Below are 13,149 nucleotides of genomic sequence, written 5' to 3'. Positions count from 1 at the left end.
CAATCGTGATATTTGTTTATATACATTTTTTTAATTGTCACAACTGTCATCCAGAAGAGCTGCTAAACTGTATTTCATTGTTCCCTTAACAATAACAAAAAATCATATTCTGTTCTATTCAGAAATAATAAGAATTCCTTCAAACTCTATTATTTAAAATAGTAATAAATGTCAACCGATGGAGCCTTATTGTAAAGTGTTACAGAACAAGAGATGTGTTTATTTCACTGTGTAATGGAGGGCACTGTTTTCCTGACTGTGGGCTTAAGTGAAGCAGTTGTACATTTTGAAAACGCTCTCTTTATTGCATCTTGCAGCTCTTTATTCCTTAAGCTGTAAATGATGGGATTCAATAGAGGCGTCAGCATGCTGTAAAGCACTGCGATGATTATACGAACTTCCGGGTCAAATTTTGCCACCCGATAGGAAATATACACGAACGTTGCAGACACGTATGAAATGCACACCACTATAAGGTGGGACACACACGTTGCCAGAGCTTTAAGCTGATCTGCCGTGCTCATTTTTCGGAGCGCTCTGCCGATACAAATATACGAAGTTAAGATTAGAAAGAACGTACTGATAATCGCAAGGAGAGCGTTTGTTAGACCAAAAATGCTGTTCCTAGTGGTATCAGTACAGGCCAGGACCACAACAGATGAGTGATCACAAAACAAGTGTTTAACTACATTGGTCCCGCAGTAAGGCACCTGAGTAGCCCAGACTGCCGTAGGCAGAACGATAACAACCCCAAAACCCCACGCAGCAAACACCAACAGAATACACACGCGCTTGGTCATGATAGTAGTGTACCGGAGGGGGTTGCAAATGGCTACGTAGCGATCAAAAGCCATCACGGTCAGCATACTACGTCCCGTCACTCCGATAGAAAGGAAAAAGAACATTTGTAGAAAGCATCCTGTTTTCGAGATGTATTTGACTCCGGTCAGCATCACAGACAGCATCTTGGGCATGGTCACTGATGTGTACATCACATCAGAGAAGGACAGATTGTGAAGGAAAAAGTACATGGGGGTGTTGAGCTTGGGGTCGGTCCGAACGAGGTAGATGATCATGATGTTTCCGCTCAGAATAGAAATGTAGACGGTGAAGACAAAGGGAAGCATGAATTGATCCTTCAGGCCATCTAGGATGAAGAATTCTACAGGCCTGCTGCTGTTCATAGTGGGGATGTTTGAGCGAGCAGATCCTGAACTGGTGGAGAACAAAAATGTGAGATATAACGGTAAAACCAAGCATAATGGAAATATATGACACAGATCAACATATTTCATAATTAAGTGTTTGCTCCTTAAGTAAAATTCAAATTGCCTTAAAAATGCAGTTTGTTCATTGCATTAACAATATATTTTGTTTCAACTTGTTAACATTATGAACTGCCTTAGGTAACATGATACTTCTACAGCTTTTAGGAATCATAGGAAATGTTATTCTGAATGAATAGTTGACAGCTGCAGTATTTATAAACATCAGAAAATCTCTTTTGAAAAAAACGAAAATCTTACATATTATCAATAAAAAAATGTGAAATCGTGAAAAATGCGACAAACAGAAATTGGATTGTCATAAATTCATGTATGAAAGGGTTCAAATCAAAATCTGTATTACTTAATGAATTAACGTGAACAATAAATAAAGATAACCATACAAAGATGAATAAAGTGGTGCTCTTTCACTAATGTTACTGAATGAGACATTATCATAAAATGTTACCAAAATGTCAAATAATGATTAAGCTTCCCACCTTACAATCAAATGTTAAGTTTAACAGTTTAAATGGTTATTGGTATTACTCATAACACAACTAATGGTCTCCAGTGAAAGTTTCTATAGCAGGAGAGTCACTAGGCCGATGTTGTCATGCTGGTGTCATCCTGTCTGACTAACATAGAACACAGAAGCCTTTTTAAATGCTTTGGTTGAAGGAGGATAAGATGTACTTTTTTCATACTAATGATAAACTTTCTATTCAATGCCTAGATGATGTTATGGATTCTGTACCCTTGACGACATCTCTCACGGTGCATCATTAAAAGATGCAATTGTACATGTTAGATAGGATAATAAGGACTGCTGGGTTTATATTTGTGTGTACAGATTTATACATTTATATATTCAGTATGTTCAGAACTGTGAATTTAGATTTCATAAGTAGCCTATATATTCCGATTTTTTATTTAAAGTATTTATAAATGTTTAAAGGGGAGACCAATAGTAAGCTGTTTAATGTAAAGTTCCAATGTGACAAACCCATCTACCCTGCTCCTGGTATGTGTTGGTACAATGAAAAAGTCTCGTGTTTTAACCAAATGTTTCAAAACTATGTTTATTGTTAAGACTGAAAGATTGACTTTCAGAAATTAACCATATTTAAAAAAAGCGAGTTTAATGTCAAGTCGAGTTTTGGTTGGATAAGGGTTCATCATGTATTTATTTGTGCATGTTTAAAAAATGACCTCTGCCATAGATTTTTACGCTGACCTTGTAATACAGCTCCTGCTGTCACAGGAAGAAAAGCAGTTCTGTATTCTTTCTTCACAAAATATCTGACTGTGGACGGACAGAAACCTTCAGTCGTTCTCTCAATACAACATATTCTTTGTGAGCTCAAGTTGTACTTAACATAAAACCACTCTCTACTTTACACAAAAAAACTAAGCTATTTACTTGACCAATTGAGGTATTTTTTCATTCTTCTTAAATGCTTATGAGAAAAGCAAAGCATGAACATCTACGAAAAACAACTTTCATTAAAACTTTATTAAGCCACATATAAATCCACGGAAAGAATTGAGAAATGTTCATTTAAGCGGCATTTCTAGATGTATTGTGGTCATTTCAGTCCACTGTCTTTTGATATTCAACTAAATCAAACCTGAGTGACATAATGTCATCCAACAGCAATGTGAAAAACTGAAAAGACATATGAAGACTGTGATAAACATCAAGGTTTTTACATTAAAAATTAATAAGTATAAATAAAGTTTTTTGCTTAAATAGAGCTTAATGCAAATAAATGCAATTAGAAACAATATTCTTTGAAATTTAGAATATTCTCAGTAGTTCACGGAATGAAATAAAATGAATGTTTTATAAAATTTCTGGAAGACACAGAATAGAGAATACAACTTTAGGCCTCTTATACCAAACACGTTTCTCAGTTCTTTGGCAGATGTACAGTAATGGTTAATGGGTGATGAGACAGGGAATTTTACCATGACTTGGGCTCCATCTTGTGTTGAAACAACTGCAGCACTAAACAACAACTGCAGCACTATTTATGTAAATAAGGTTTGCATTATTTAAACTGAAGGTTGTATTTAACATATGAGTGATATGAATCCATTTTGTTTCAATTGTATTTTAATGAGCTAGAGAATTATCTGTAGGCTAATGATAAACAATGAACCTATAAACAGCCCTTTAAATGAAAATACGGTGGGGTTCAGGATTCTTGGATTGAAGTTTTGTATAGACTAAATCTAATAAAGTGGTTGGGCATCACTGATGGGAGAAGTGATTTATCCCCGACTCCATGTCTTGGCATTATGAGAGGAATCCTCTATGTGTCCTTCTTCCAAACTGCTTTGCCATGACACTCATGAGCACTCTTCATTACATTAATCAAGGTTTATCCTGAGTCAGCAGGAACTGTTGAACTGTAGTCACGGCCAAACTGAAAAGCAAGAGACCGGCTTCCCCTTCCAGCTGTAGTGATGAGAAAACCATCTACTCTGAAAGAACTGGAGCCTTCCATTCATATCCCCATTCATTTCAATGGGTATATAAACAAATAACCGTAAATAATAACTTTGACTTGAGAAGATTTGGTACATTTTAACAATAATTATATTTGAATATATTTTAAGCATTTGGGGGAGGGCAGTGGGGAGATATTTGGAAACTTTCAGTGAAGCTCTGCCATCACAGGCCAAGCAGACACATTTGATAAGCCCTGCCTGGTGTATAATATAATGTGAATTACGTTTAATAGCTATATAATCCCTCCTGTCATCTCCATTAAAGCCAAGAGCTTGGTAACCTTATGATGGCTGTGAAAGAACACAGAGCTACCGGTTAAATGGTGGAATGTGAAAAAGAATTAATATTTCATGTTGTGGTTTGTTGATTTAATTGACTCCATCATTCACCACCCTACCCACACAGCCTTTGAAATGAAGAGACTTTAAATGAGCCAATGATGTTACTGTAATTACATAAATCATAGGTCATCATGAACACATTATTTAAGGTAAAGAGTAGGGTTGGATATGGCAAGAAATTGTTGACTGTAAAGTAAGTAATGTTGAGTAATGCTAATCCCTCAATCCCATGTGCTTTAAAGTCAGTAACATCAAAATAGTCTTATGAGGGCTAACGCATGAAAATGTTCCCGAATCGTTTTATGTGCCTGTTTCAAGGCATGCTGGTTTAATAATAGACTGAATATTGGGGAAAAGATTACCAAACCAGGGCACTACACCATACAGTAAGATAGATTGAATACAGGCATGATAGAACAAAAACATAAACCTCTGAGCAACACCAAACAGTTTAAGGTTTTGTAGAAAGTACAATTTTTGCTGCACCCTTCTCCCCAAGTTATCCACAAGACTTCATAGCAATGCAAGTAACGGCAACTGGGCGATAATCATTGTACTCTTGTGGACTGGGACTTTTATAAAGCCAAAAACAATTTGTTTGATGCATGCACAAAAGCAACTGTATGTTTTAGTAATCATTTATTCATATTACATAGACATGCTAAAATTCCAAGGCCACACACACTACTGGTTACACATGAAAGGACTATATTTAAAGGGGGCTGGGGTAATTTGGGGTCAGGATCCAAGCCTAACTGCCAAGTTTTTACACCCTTAAAACATATGCATGGATGCATATATAGCCAGAAACAATTAGTTTGATAAATGCACACAAGCAACATTGTATGTCTCATGAAGCATTTATTCATATTTACATAGATGTACTAAAATTTCAAGGCCACACACACTACGTGTTACACAAGACAGGGTAATATTTCAAGGGGTTTAGGGGGTAATTTTGGGTCAGGGTCTGTTTTACTTAACAGCTAGTTTGATGCATGCACATAAGCAAAATAGTATGTCTCATGAAGCAATTATTCCTCACCATTCTTCACCCAAAAGCCCCTGGTAGAGTGGTCATTGTGTTGTGTTAAGGTGAGCTGGTGATTGTTTTGAATACTGCCTGGCTGTCTTTATCTCATCGAACACAGAAGACTAAATCTGAGGGCACCATTCTTTGCTATCATAATACATCCTGCCGCTTTGATATTGTAATATAAAAAACAATGAGAACCAACTTTTTGGGGTTTGTTAAGTCTGAAATGTAAATGTGAGACACTTATGAGTCAGACAGAGTCTATGTTGTGTCTATAACTGGCAGAATTAAGCCTTGATGGACTTCAGGTTACAAAATGCCCATCCATTAGACCAACAGCTGGTCTTTGGTTTGAGGCCTCCCTTCACTTTGCTTTGGGTTTGAGAAGGCAGGTTGGTTGTTTGAAGCCCTGTCCCCCTTTTTATTTCTCATTGAACACAGGAGAACCCCTATGTGACAGCAGAAGTATCAGCAGTCATATACAGTTCCTACTGCAATAGCTGGCAAATTGTTTACCCTTGATGGGCTTGTACAATAGGCAAACTGGTGTAGTGGTTAGTGCTTTGGTTTTGACATGGGAAAAAAAATTCTCATTGAACACAGGGGAACCTCATCTTACAGCAACAATCTTAGTTGTCATGGATGCACATAGTCAAAAAGTTTTATGCCTGCAGACAAGCAGCACTTTTTGTCTCATGAAAGAGCATTAAATCCAGCTTCTCTACTGGGAACTCTTAGATTATATCAAGTGCCTGGGTCTACAGATGTTGAAATGATGATTAAGATATAATTAGAATTGACAACTTGACAATTTTACCATCACATATTCATAAAACAGTACATATTTCATTTAAACAAAAATACGTATCCTCTCTCACAATGCTAAGACTGATCATGATGAAATAAATACATTATCTAAACATTTAATGCTACATACAATATACAGCATGATCTTCAGCTACAGCCACAGAGATACAATATTTTATAAATACAACAGGCTATTTAAATAAAATATAACTTATAATAAATATATATATATATATATATATATATATATATATATATATATATATATATATATATATATATATATAAAGCAGTTGTTCTACATGCAGCAAGAGGCAAAGGATCGTGAGAAATCTATTCATCAATGGCACTATTTGACCAATGTGCAGTTCTATTTCTCCATATCAAAACTAATTTTAACACATTGGTGTAGTTTATGTTCATGTTGCCTTTTCTTTTTTTGGCTTGTTCAAATGTAAACTATATTAATACATCTAAAAAATTTAATTTATGCGCCCTACTTACATTTAATTTTCCCACCATTTCTTATCGTTTCTTATCATCTTCTACCCGGCACAAGCGCACACAGACAGTCGAATGCACTCACTGACCCTGTCACACATCCTTAGTATGTATTTAATAATAATTAATTATATATTGTGATTTGCACAATCATTTCGATATATTGAGCAGCCCAAGTCAATTGTTATTTAATGTTTAGGGAAAACCAAAAATCTTCAAAATGTTACATTTAAACTATATTTCATGACATGGATTCCCATAACTGATGGTCTCTTAAATAAAAATTATGTTTAAATGCAAAAAGAACTTCAAAGTGCCTTAATATGCAATGTATAGAGAGCCACAGAAAAACATAAGAGACCATTTCAAAATGATTTTCTTTTTTTATTTATGAGTGTTTCGGTAAAATGAAAAAAAAAATCTTTCATTCTGTCAACTACTAACTTTCTCCCAAATTCCAAATAAAAGTTTTGTTTCTGTTGGCATTTATTTGCAGAAAATGAAAACCTGAAACAGGTAAAAATAAAGGAGTAAAAAAGAGAAGTTCTGTATTTTTTCAATCTCCGTATTTTAATACAACAGTAATATTTGTACATGTATTTAGGAAAAGTTAAACACTTTTAATGTATAACCTTTTGTGTGTCTTGATGACTTTGTCACTCCTGAGGTTGTTGACATTCAACAGATGCTGGACTGGAATGGCCTCAATACATCTAGAAATACTGATTTGAAAAGAAAATTTGGAACGGTCTCTTAATCTTTTCCGTGGCTGTATATGTGTGCGTGTTTGGTCCTGTGGGGACATTATTGGCGCCATTGAGAAAAACATCTTCTAAATAAAACATGTTTATTAGAAAAATTACAAATGCAGAAAGGTGAGGGTTAATTATAGGGTGAGGGTTATGGGATACAGTATACAGTTTGTACAGTATAAAAATCATAATGCCTATAGAAAGTATGTGTGTACACTGTACAGTATACATTTCAAGCACTCAGACCGCTTTTCCTATAATAAGCAAACTCATGAGGAAAACCATAATGAAGAAGATCCACATAAAAAAGCGATCCATGACTTTGGCGACTTTGCGCCACTCGCCGTTCCGTCTCTGTGTGGCCTTCTGATCATAAAAATAATTAGCGATGTACTCGACGTTCCTCAGGAGGGTTTGGTGATGGCATTTACACTGACCTTTGAGAAGTATCTCCCTCTTGTTTCCGTCCATTCCGCTCTCACCCACTTTACCGCCACAACCCCCAGTAGTTCCTCCCATCTCACCAGGGTCAATGCCCACGCAGGTGCAATCCTTATGGTCACATGCGGACTCTTTTCCAGTGGACAGAGTAGGACTGACGTCTTCATTCAGTTTGTCTTTAGAAATTCCTCGTACCTTCAGAGCCAAGTCCTCACCCCTGGCATGGCCGTTTACAGCGCAACTGGTTTCTTTCTGGGCAGATTTGTCTGTGTGAGCAGGCAGGCAGCTCTCGCCCACATCATAAACAAAGCAGATTCGAGCCAGATAGTTGAGAAAAAAGCGTCTGGCCCAGGCGGGAACAGTTTGGGCATCGGGTCCGCAGTGGTGGATGTTCATAATAAAGATGGTCAAGGCTGTAGAAGCTGTAATCATGGTCATTGTTGCGATGTAATATTTCCCTGTGGAAACACAGAGATTAATGAACCCCATGCAACAGACTTCATTACAAAGCACTTTGTATTGAACGGACAGTTATAAACAATCGCAATGTGACTTGACTATTGATTTTTCAATCTCAGGAGGAAAGTTTCCTTAATTGATCTCAATTGTAAACAGGAACTGGGTAACACATCCAATTTTAAGATACAACAATGTTGCTAATGCAAGGCACATCTGTATGCAGTCCCATTTCATTAGTAAGGCTCATTAAAAACCCTGTGATTATTAAACCTTAGTGCTAATTGTTTATTACAACAGCTAATTTGCATCTCATATTGACTTTATGCCCTGTGGGTGAGGGTGCTTTTATCTTTGGTGGATAATTTAACTGCACCAATGCATACCATTAAGGGCGTTTTATACTTCATATAGCAGATTAAACATTTATACAACATGAGCCCACTTGCATGTCAAGCAAATACAAGTGGAAATGATGGTGGACGAATTGTCCATCATTGGTTGTTAATATAGATCAAATTTTTTTATTGTGTTCAACAGCCAGTCTTTACTTTTTAATATTTTAATTAATATTTTAATATTAAAACGTATTTAAGATTACATTTATATTAATATTTTATTGTATATTATTATAACAGTTTACAGTTCTTGATTCTTTGTATTGCAGCTGAAACCGTATAATATAATATAATATAACATAACTATTGCATCCATTATTTTTTAATTACTAGTAATACTGCAAGGATAAATGAAATAGTATGCACATCATAGAGCTAACAGTGCCAAAAAGGATTTGAATGAAAACGCGCTGTATGCACTGTAATCATTGCATACTATAGCTGTTAATGATGGATAATGCCACAAAACAATACATATTCTTTGTTACAAAAAAAACACAGACTCAAACCTTTAAAAATCTTAAAGGTGCAATAAGCTATTTTTGAGAAACATATCCTTCCCTTAACTGCTCCACCCTAAAAATGTGAACACTTGTTCTGATCTACTTTGTTTTTACATATCTAGCACTATCTGCATATATAATCATTTTTTAAGTGGATCAGACCAAAAACTAACATTTTTGTTCATATAAATGTTCAATAGAATTACTCAAAATTCTCTTATTGCGCCTTTAATGAGAATAAAATAATTATGTCAAATTAAACTAAACATCTCACCAATAAGCGGCACATGCTCTGAAGGAGGCATGCTTTCAGCGACAAGCAGTTGGAAGACAGTAAGGGCCAGTAACACGGTGACCCCCAGAGATACTTTTTCTCCAGAGTCAGCCGGCAGGTAGAAGCCTAGCGGAGCCAGGAAGGAGATCATCATGCATGGTATGAGCAGATTGAAGATGTAGAATGAAGCTCTTCTTTTCAGGTGAAGTGTGAATGTTATATCAGGATAGGGGTCTGAGCAGCAGCCATAGAGGATGATGTTCTTCTTGGCAGGCATTTCCAGAACCTCCCACTCCACGTTCTCCACAAAGTCAGCCAGGTCAGCACTGTCCAGGGCATTATGAAGGTCCATCTGGTTGCCGTTGTGCGTCCAGGAGCCGAAGGTGAGGCGGCACTGCTGTGCATCAAACGGAAAGAAAGATACATCCACTTTGCAAGAGCTCTTGGTTATTGCCGGCTGGTCCCACATGATCTGGCCATCATGACGGATCACCACGTTGGTCTCCATAGAGCTGGAGAACTGATCATCTGCGCTGAGGAGATGACATCACAAAGTACACACAGCTTCTGAAATGACTGCATTTTCGAGCACGAGACAAAAAGCTAAAAGTCTATTCACTCTAAAAACATGGATTCAAAGAATCTTACAAAAACTTTACTATTCATACCAAACAGAAATCTTGTATGAAATTTAAAGAATAGTCTATTCGTTCATCATTTACTAACCCTCGTGTCATTCCAACAGTTCTTTTACAGAACACAAAGTATTTTCATGAACGTTGGCAAACAAACAACATAAGCCCCTATTGACTTCCATTGTATGGACACAAAACCCCTGTGACACATTCCTATAAATATCTTATTTTGTGTTTCACAGACGAAAGAGTCATATAGATGTTTTTAACAACATGAGAGTGAGATAAATAATACCAGAAATTTTAGTTTTGGATGAACTATGCCTTTCAGAAATAATGTTTCCGTAATAAATGTTCAGGTCTATTCTGCATAAATCATCCTCTTAATTTACTGCATGTCCCCAGATGTTTCTTCTTCTGCAATTCACAACCTCACCACTAGATGAGGCTAATTTTCATACACTGGACCTTTATGTTGTTATTTACTGACACCTATCAATAAACAACAACTTTCAAGTTTATTTACAGAATGCAAAGTAACAACCCTGAGTTTTGATTGGATGAAAACTGTGACTACAGAAACTACAGAATGTGTAGTTGCTCAACCATACTTTGTTCTAAAAACACAATTCTACTGACTGAACACTCTCATTGACAAACCGTGTATACGATTGTTCGGTCTGTGGAACAACAAAGTGACTCAAACTCAATACCAATCCGACCTACTTGTTATATAGGACAATATCGGGTTTCCATACATAACTACTAGGTATACGGATGGTATCAAGCCCATCGTAATCTGTCTCGTTCCATGTGAGGTAGGCATCAAACCACACCTGACGAATCCAAAGGTATGTTGTCAGGATCTGGTTCCTTTCATCCTGGTGAAGAAAAGAGGACTTCAGAATAATAAATATGCAAAAAACATCAAAATCACAAATCGATTTATTAATGGAGAAAGAAAGTGACTACACAGTCATTACCATATCAATGATCTGTGAGAGAGTGATCTGCATTGTGACATTTATGATGTTGTCCGTTTCTTCAACAGGCCTCAATGCACTAGTGTAATTCACGAACAAATCATTCAGCAACTTGTGCGCATATTTCCCCTGGGCACACAAACATACTGCCAGAAAAAGTGAGACACGTAAGAGAGAAGTTGGTTAACTTACATCTCAAATGGTATTTCTTGTGTTTAAATGAGCTCATGGCATTTATTGATTATAAAAAATGTATGTACTAAATTAGCTTGGTGACAGAATAGACAGTTGAGGGCATTTTCATTTTCTAGAGCAGTAAACTCATTAGTACATCTTCAGTTTTCAGAGTTGTGCATGAGACCTTCTCAAAGAATATAATTTTGCACAATTACAGTCACCCACAAACTGTTAAACCGATTTATTTCATTGGGGGGAAATGAAAATATGCCCCAAAGTAATTCCCTAAATCCCTTTATAATTTTTGACATTTGGATTTAACAAGGATAATGTAAAGTAAACAAGGACAACAATACATCAACAAAGTATTAGATGCTATGATGAACTATAATCAGCTTACTCCTTGTCTGGAGGCAAACAAATACATTTACATAATGTACAAAGCAAAGAGATTTAATTTACAATAACGTGCACACATTACAGTGAGCAAAAAACAGGGATGACCAACACTTGTTATCTTATTAGTAACCAGTTGGATGTTCAGGCCATAACCTTTGCATGATTTAGGTGCAAATTTAGGATGGCTTGATGTCAAAACTGCACTGTAAAAAAAAACTAAACTTTTATGGAATTTTCCTGTATTTTTTAAATAAATGCTCAAATTTAAAATTATAGAAAAAGACTGTTATACAAATCTTATATTACGGTATATTTCTGGTGCACCACCTGTCAGACAATTTCAGTTTTTTGACAGGATTTTTTAAATTTATTTTTGAAAATACAATCAAAAACTGTAAAATTACAGAAAAAGACCGCAAATGTACAAGAAAAAAGGGGAAGTTTTTATTTTACAGGAATTTCTTTGAATTTTACGGTTAATTTCTGCTCCCCAGCTGTCAGAAATGTTTTTAACTGGATTTTTTACAGTGTATGATGAATGAGTCAGCAAATGAGAAATATAACATTTCGTACTGCGGTTCATAGGCTATTTGGGTCTACTGTTCTGCCACACCATGTTTTGCAGATGAATAAATGAACTCAATTACTGTTTCCTGGGGATGAGCGTGGTCAGCGCTTTCTTCGCCACATAAATTCACTCCATGAGCTAACAAAAGAGGTCTAATCGAAGGGATAGTGGTGTAAAAGCTGGCAGTATCATTCTCCTGCAGCATCAACACTTCTTGATTCTTGGGATACAGTGTCAAAGCATGCAAAGCACTGCAAAGAGGATCATCCAAACACCCCCACACACCAAGATAACCACTCAGAGGACTTCCATTTCTGAATAATTGATCATAATAATAATTGAAAAAGCACCTCTTGAGAATATTAAATAGAAATTCCAGGTAATACCGGGACCACTGGTCTGTTTCAACATGCCCCTGTGGGATGCATTAATTATTTATCAGTGGGTCTTCAATAGGTCAGATATCTCTCAGTGCTGTCATACTGTTAGTTTATGTGTCACGGGTTACACATACAGATGTGCCTCATTACATCTGTAAGGCATAGAGCATAGAATCTTGGCATGACAATAATCATGAAAAATTGAATAGTTGAAAACTTGCTCGAAGATTACTTGAATAGTACTTGAAAAATAACTTGTGCTTGTAGACTAATGCATTTTACAGCAAATGCATTTAAAAACTTATGTGACACAGAAACCTAAACTTCAAACAAGCGCATACTTTCATACACAACTTCCCCAAAATTGCAATGGTGTAATAACAGGACAAATTATTGAAAATAAAATAAAAAATGCATATCTAACAAAACTAATTGTTTCACTCTTGCATAATATTGAAATGTTATAAGCAACATTTTATACCAAAACAGCATATGCAGTTAATAAATGCATAAAGAAATGGATAAAAATAAAAAAGGTGAGCTAAAGTCTTACCTGGAATAAAGCCAATGGTGGCGAGCAAATGCAGAGAAGCCAAAACAAAACGTAGATTCATTTTTTGACGTGAATGAAAAATTCTAAACTCGTATGCGGTCTCAAGAAGACAGATGCAGCAGTTGTTGGTCATTCCCATTAAACAGTGCCGTGTTGTCACCA

General features: G+C 36.1%; 2 protein-coding genes across 2 annotated transcripts; both read right to left on the bottom strand.

The window, feature by feature from the left end:
* Positions 1-224: 224 nt before the first annotated feature.
* or6at1 (odorant receptor, family 6, subfamily AT, member 1) lies at positions 225-1,263 on the bottom strand (the record flags this gene model as incomplete). The annotated part of the gene is made up of 1 exon (XM_079487064.1): positions 225-1,263. Exon 1 carries the CDS (start codon positions 1,182-1,184, stop codon positions 225-227), a length of 960 nt encoding a protein of 319 aa, XP_079343190.1. The 5' UTR covers positions 1,185-1,263.
* A 6,197-nt stretch (positions 1,264-7,460) lies between these two features.
* Positions 7,461-13,048, bottom strand: LOC306911693 (neuronal acetylcholine receptor subunit alpha-10; the record flags this gene model as incomplete). Its single annotated transcript, XM_079487233.1, has 5 exons — positions 7,461-8,119; positions 9,293-9,825; positions 10,654-10,808; positions 10,911-11,056; positions 12,988-13,048. The coding sequence occupies 5 exons, from the start codon at positions 13,046-13,048 to the stop codon at positions 7,461-7,463; spliced, it is 1,554 nt and encodes a 517-aa protein (XP_079343359.1).
* Positions 13,049-13,149: the final 101 nt, after the last annotated feature.

Source organism: Barbatula barbatula (assembly GCF_947034865.1).
Source record: "Barbatula barbatula genome assembly, chromosome: 22".
In the NCBI taxonomy this organism is placed as follows: domain Eukaryota; kingdom Metazoa; phylum Chordata; class Actinopteri; order Cypriniformes; family Nemacheilidae; genus Barbatula; species Barbatula barbatula.
Note: the sequence above shows the minus strand (reverse complement) of the source record. Positions and strands in the feature narration are given on the sequence as shown.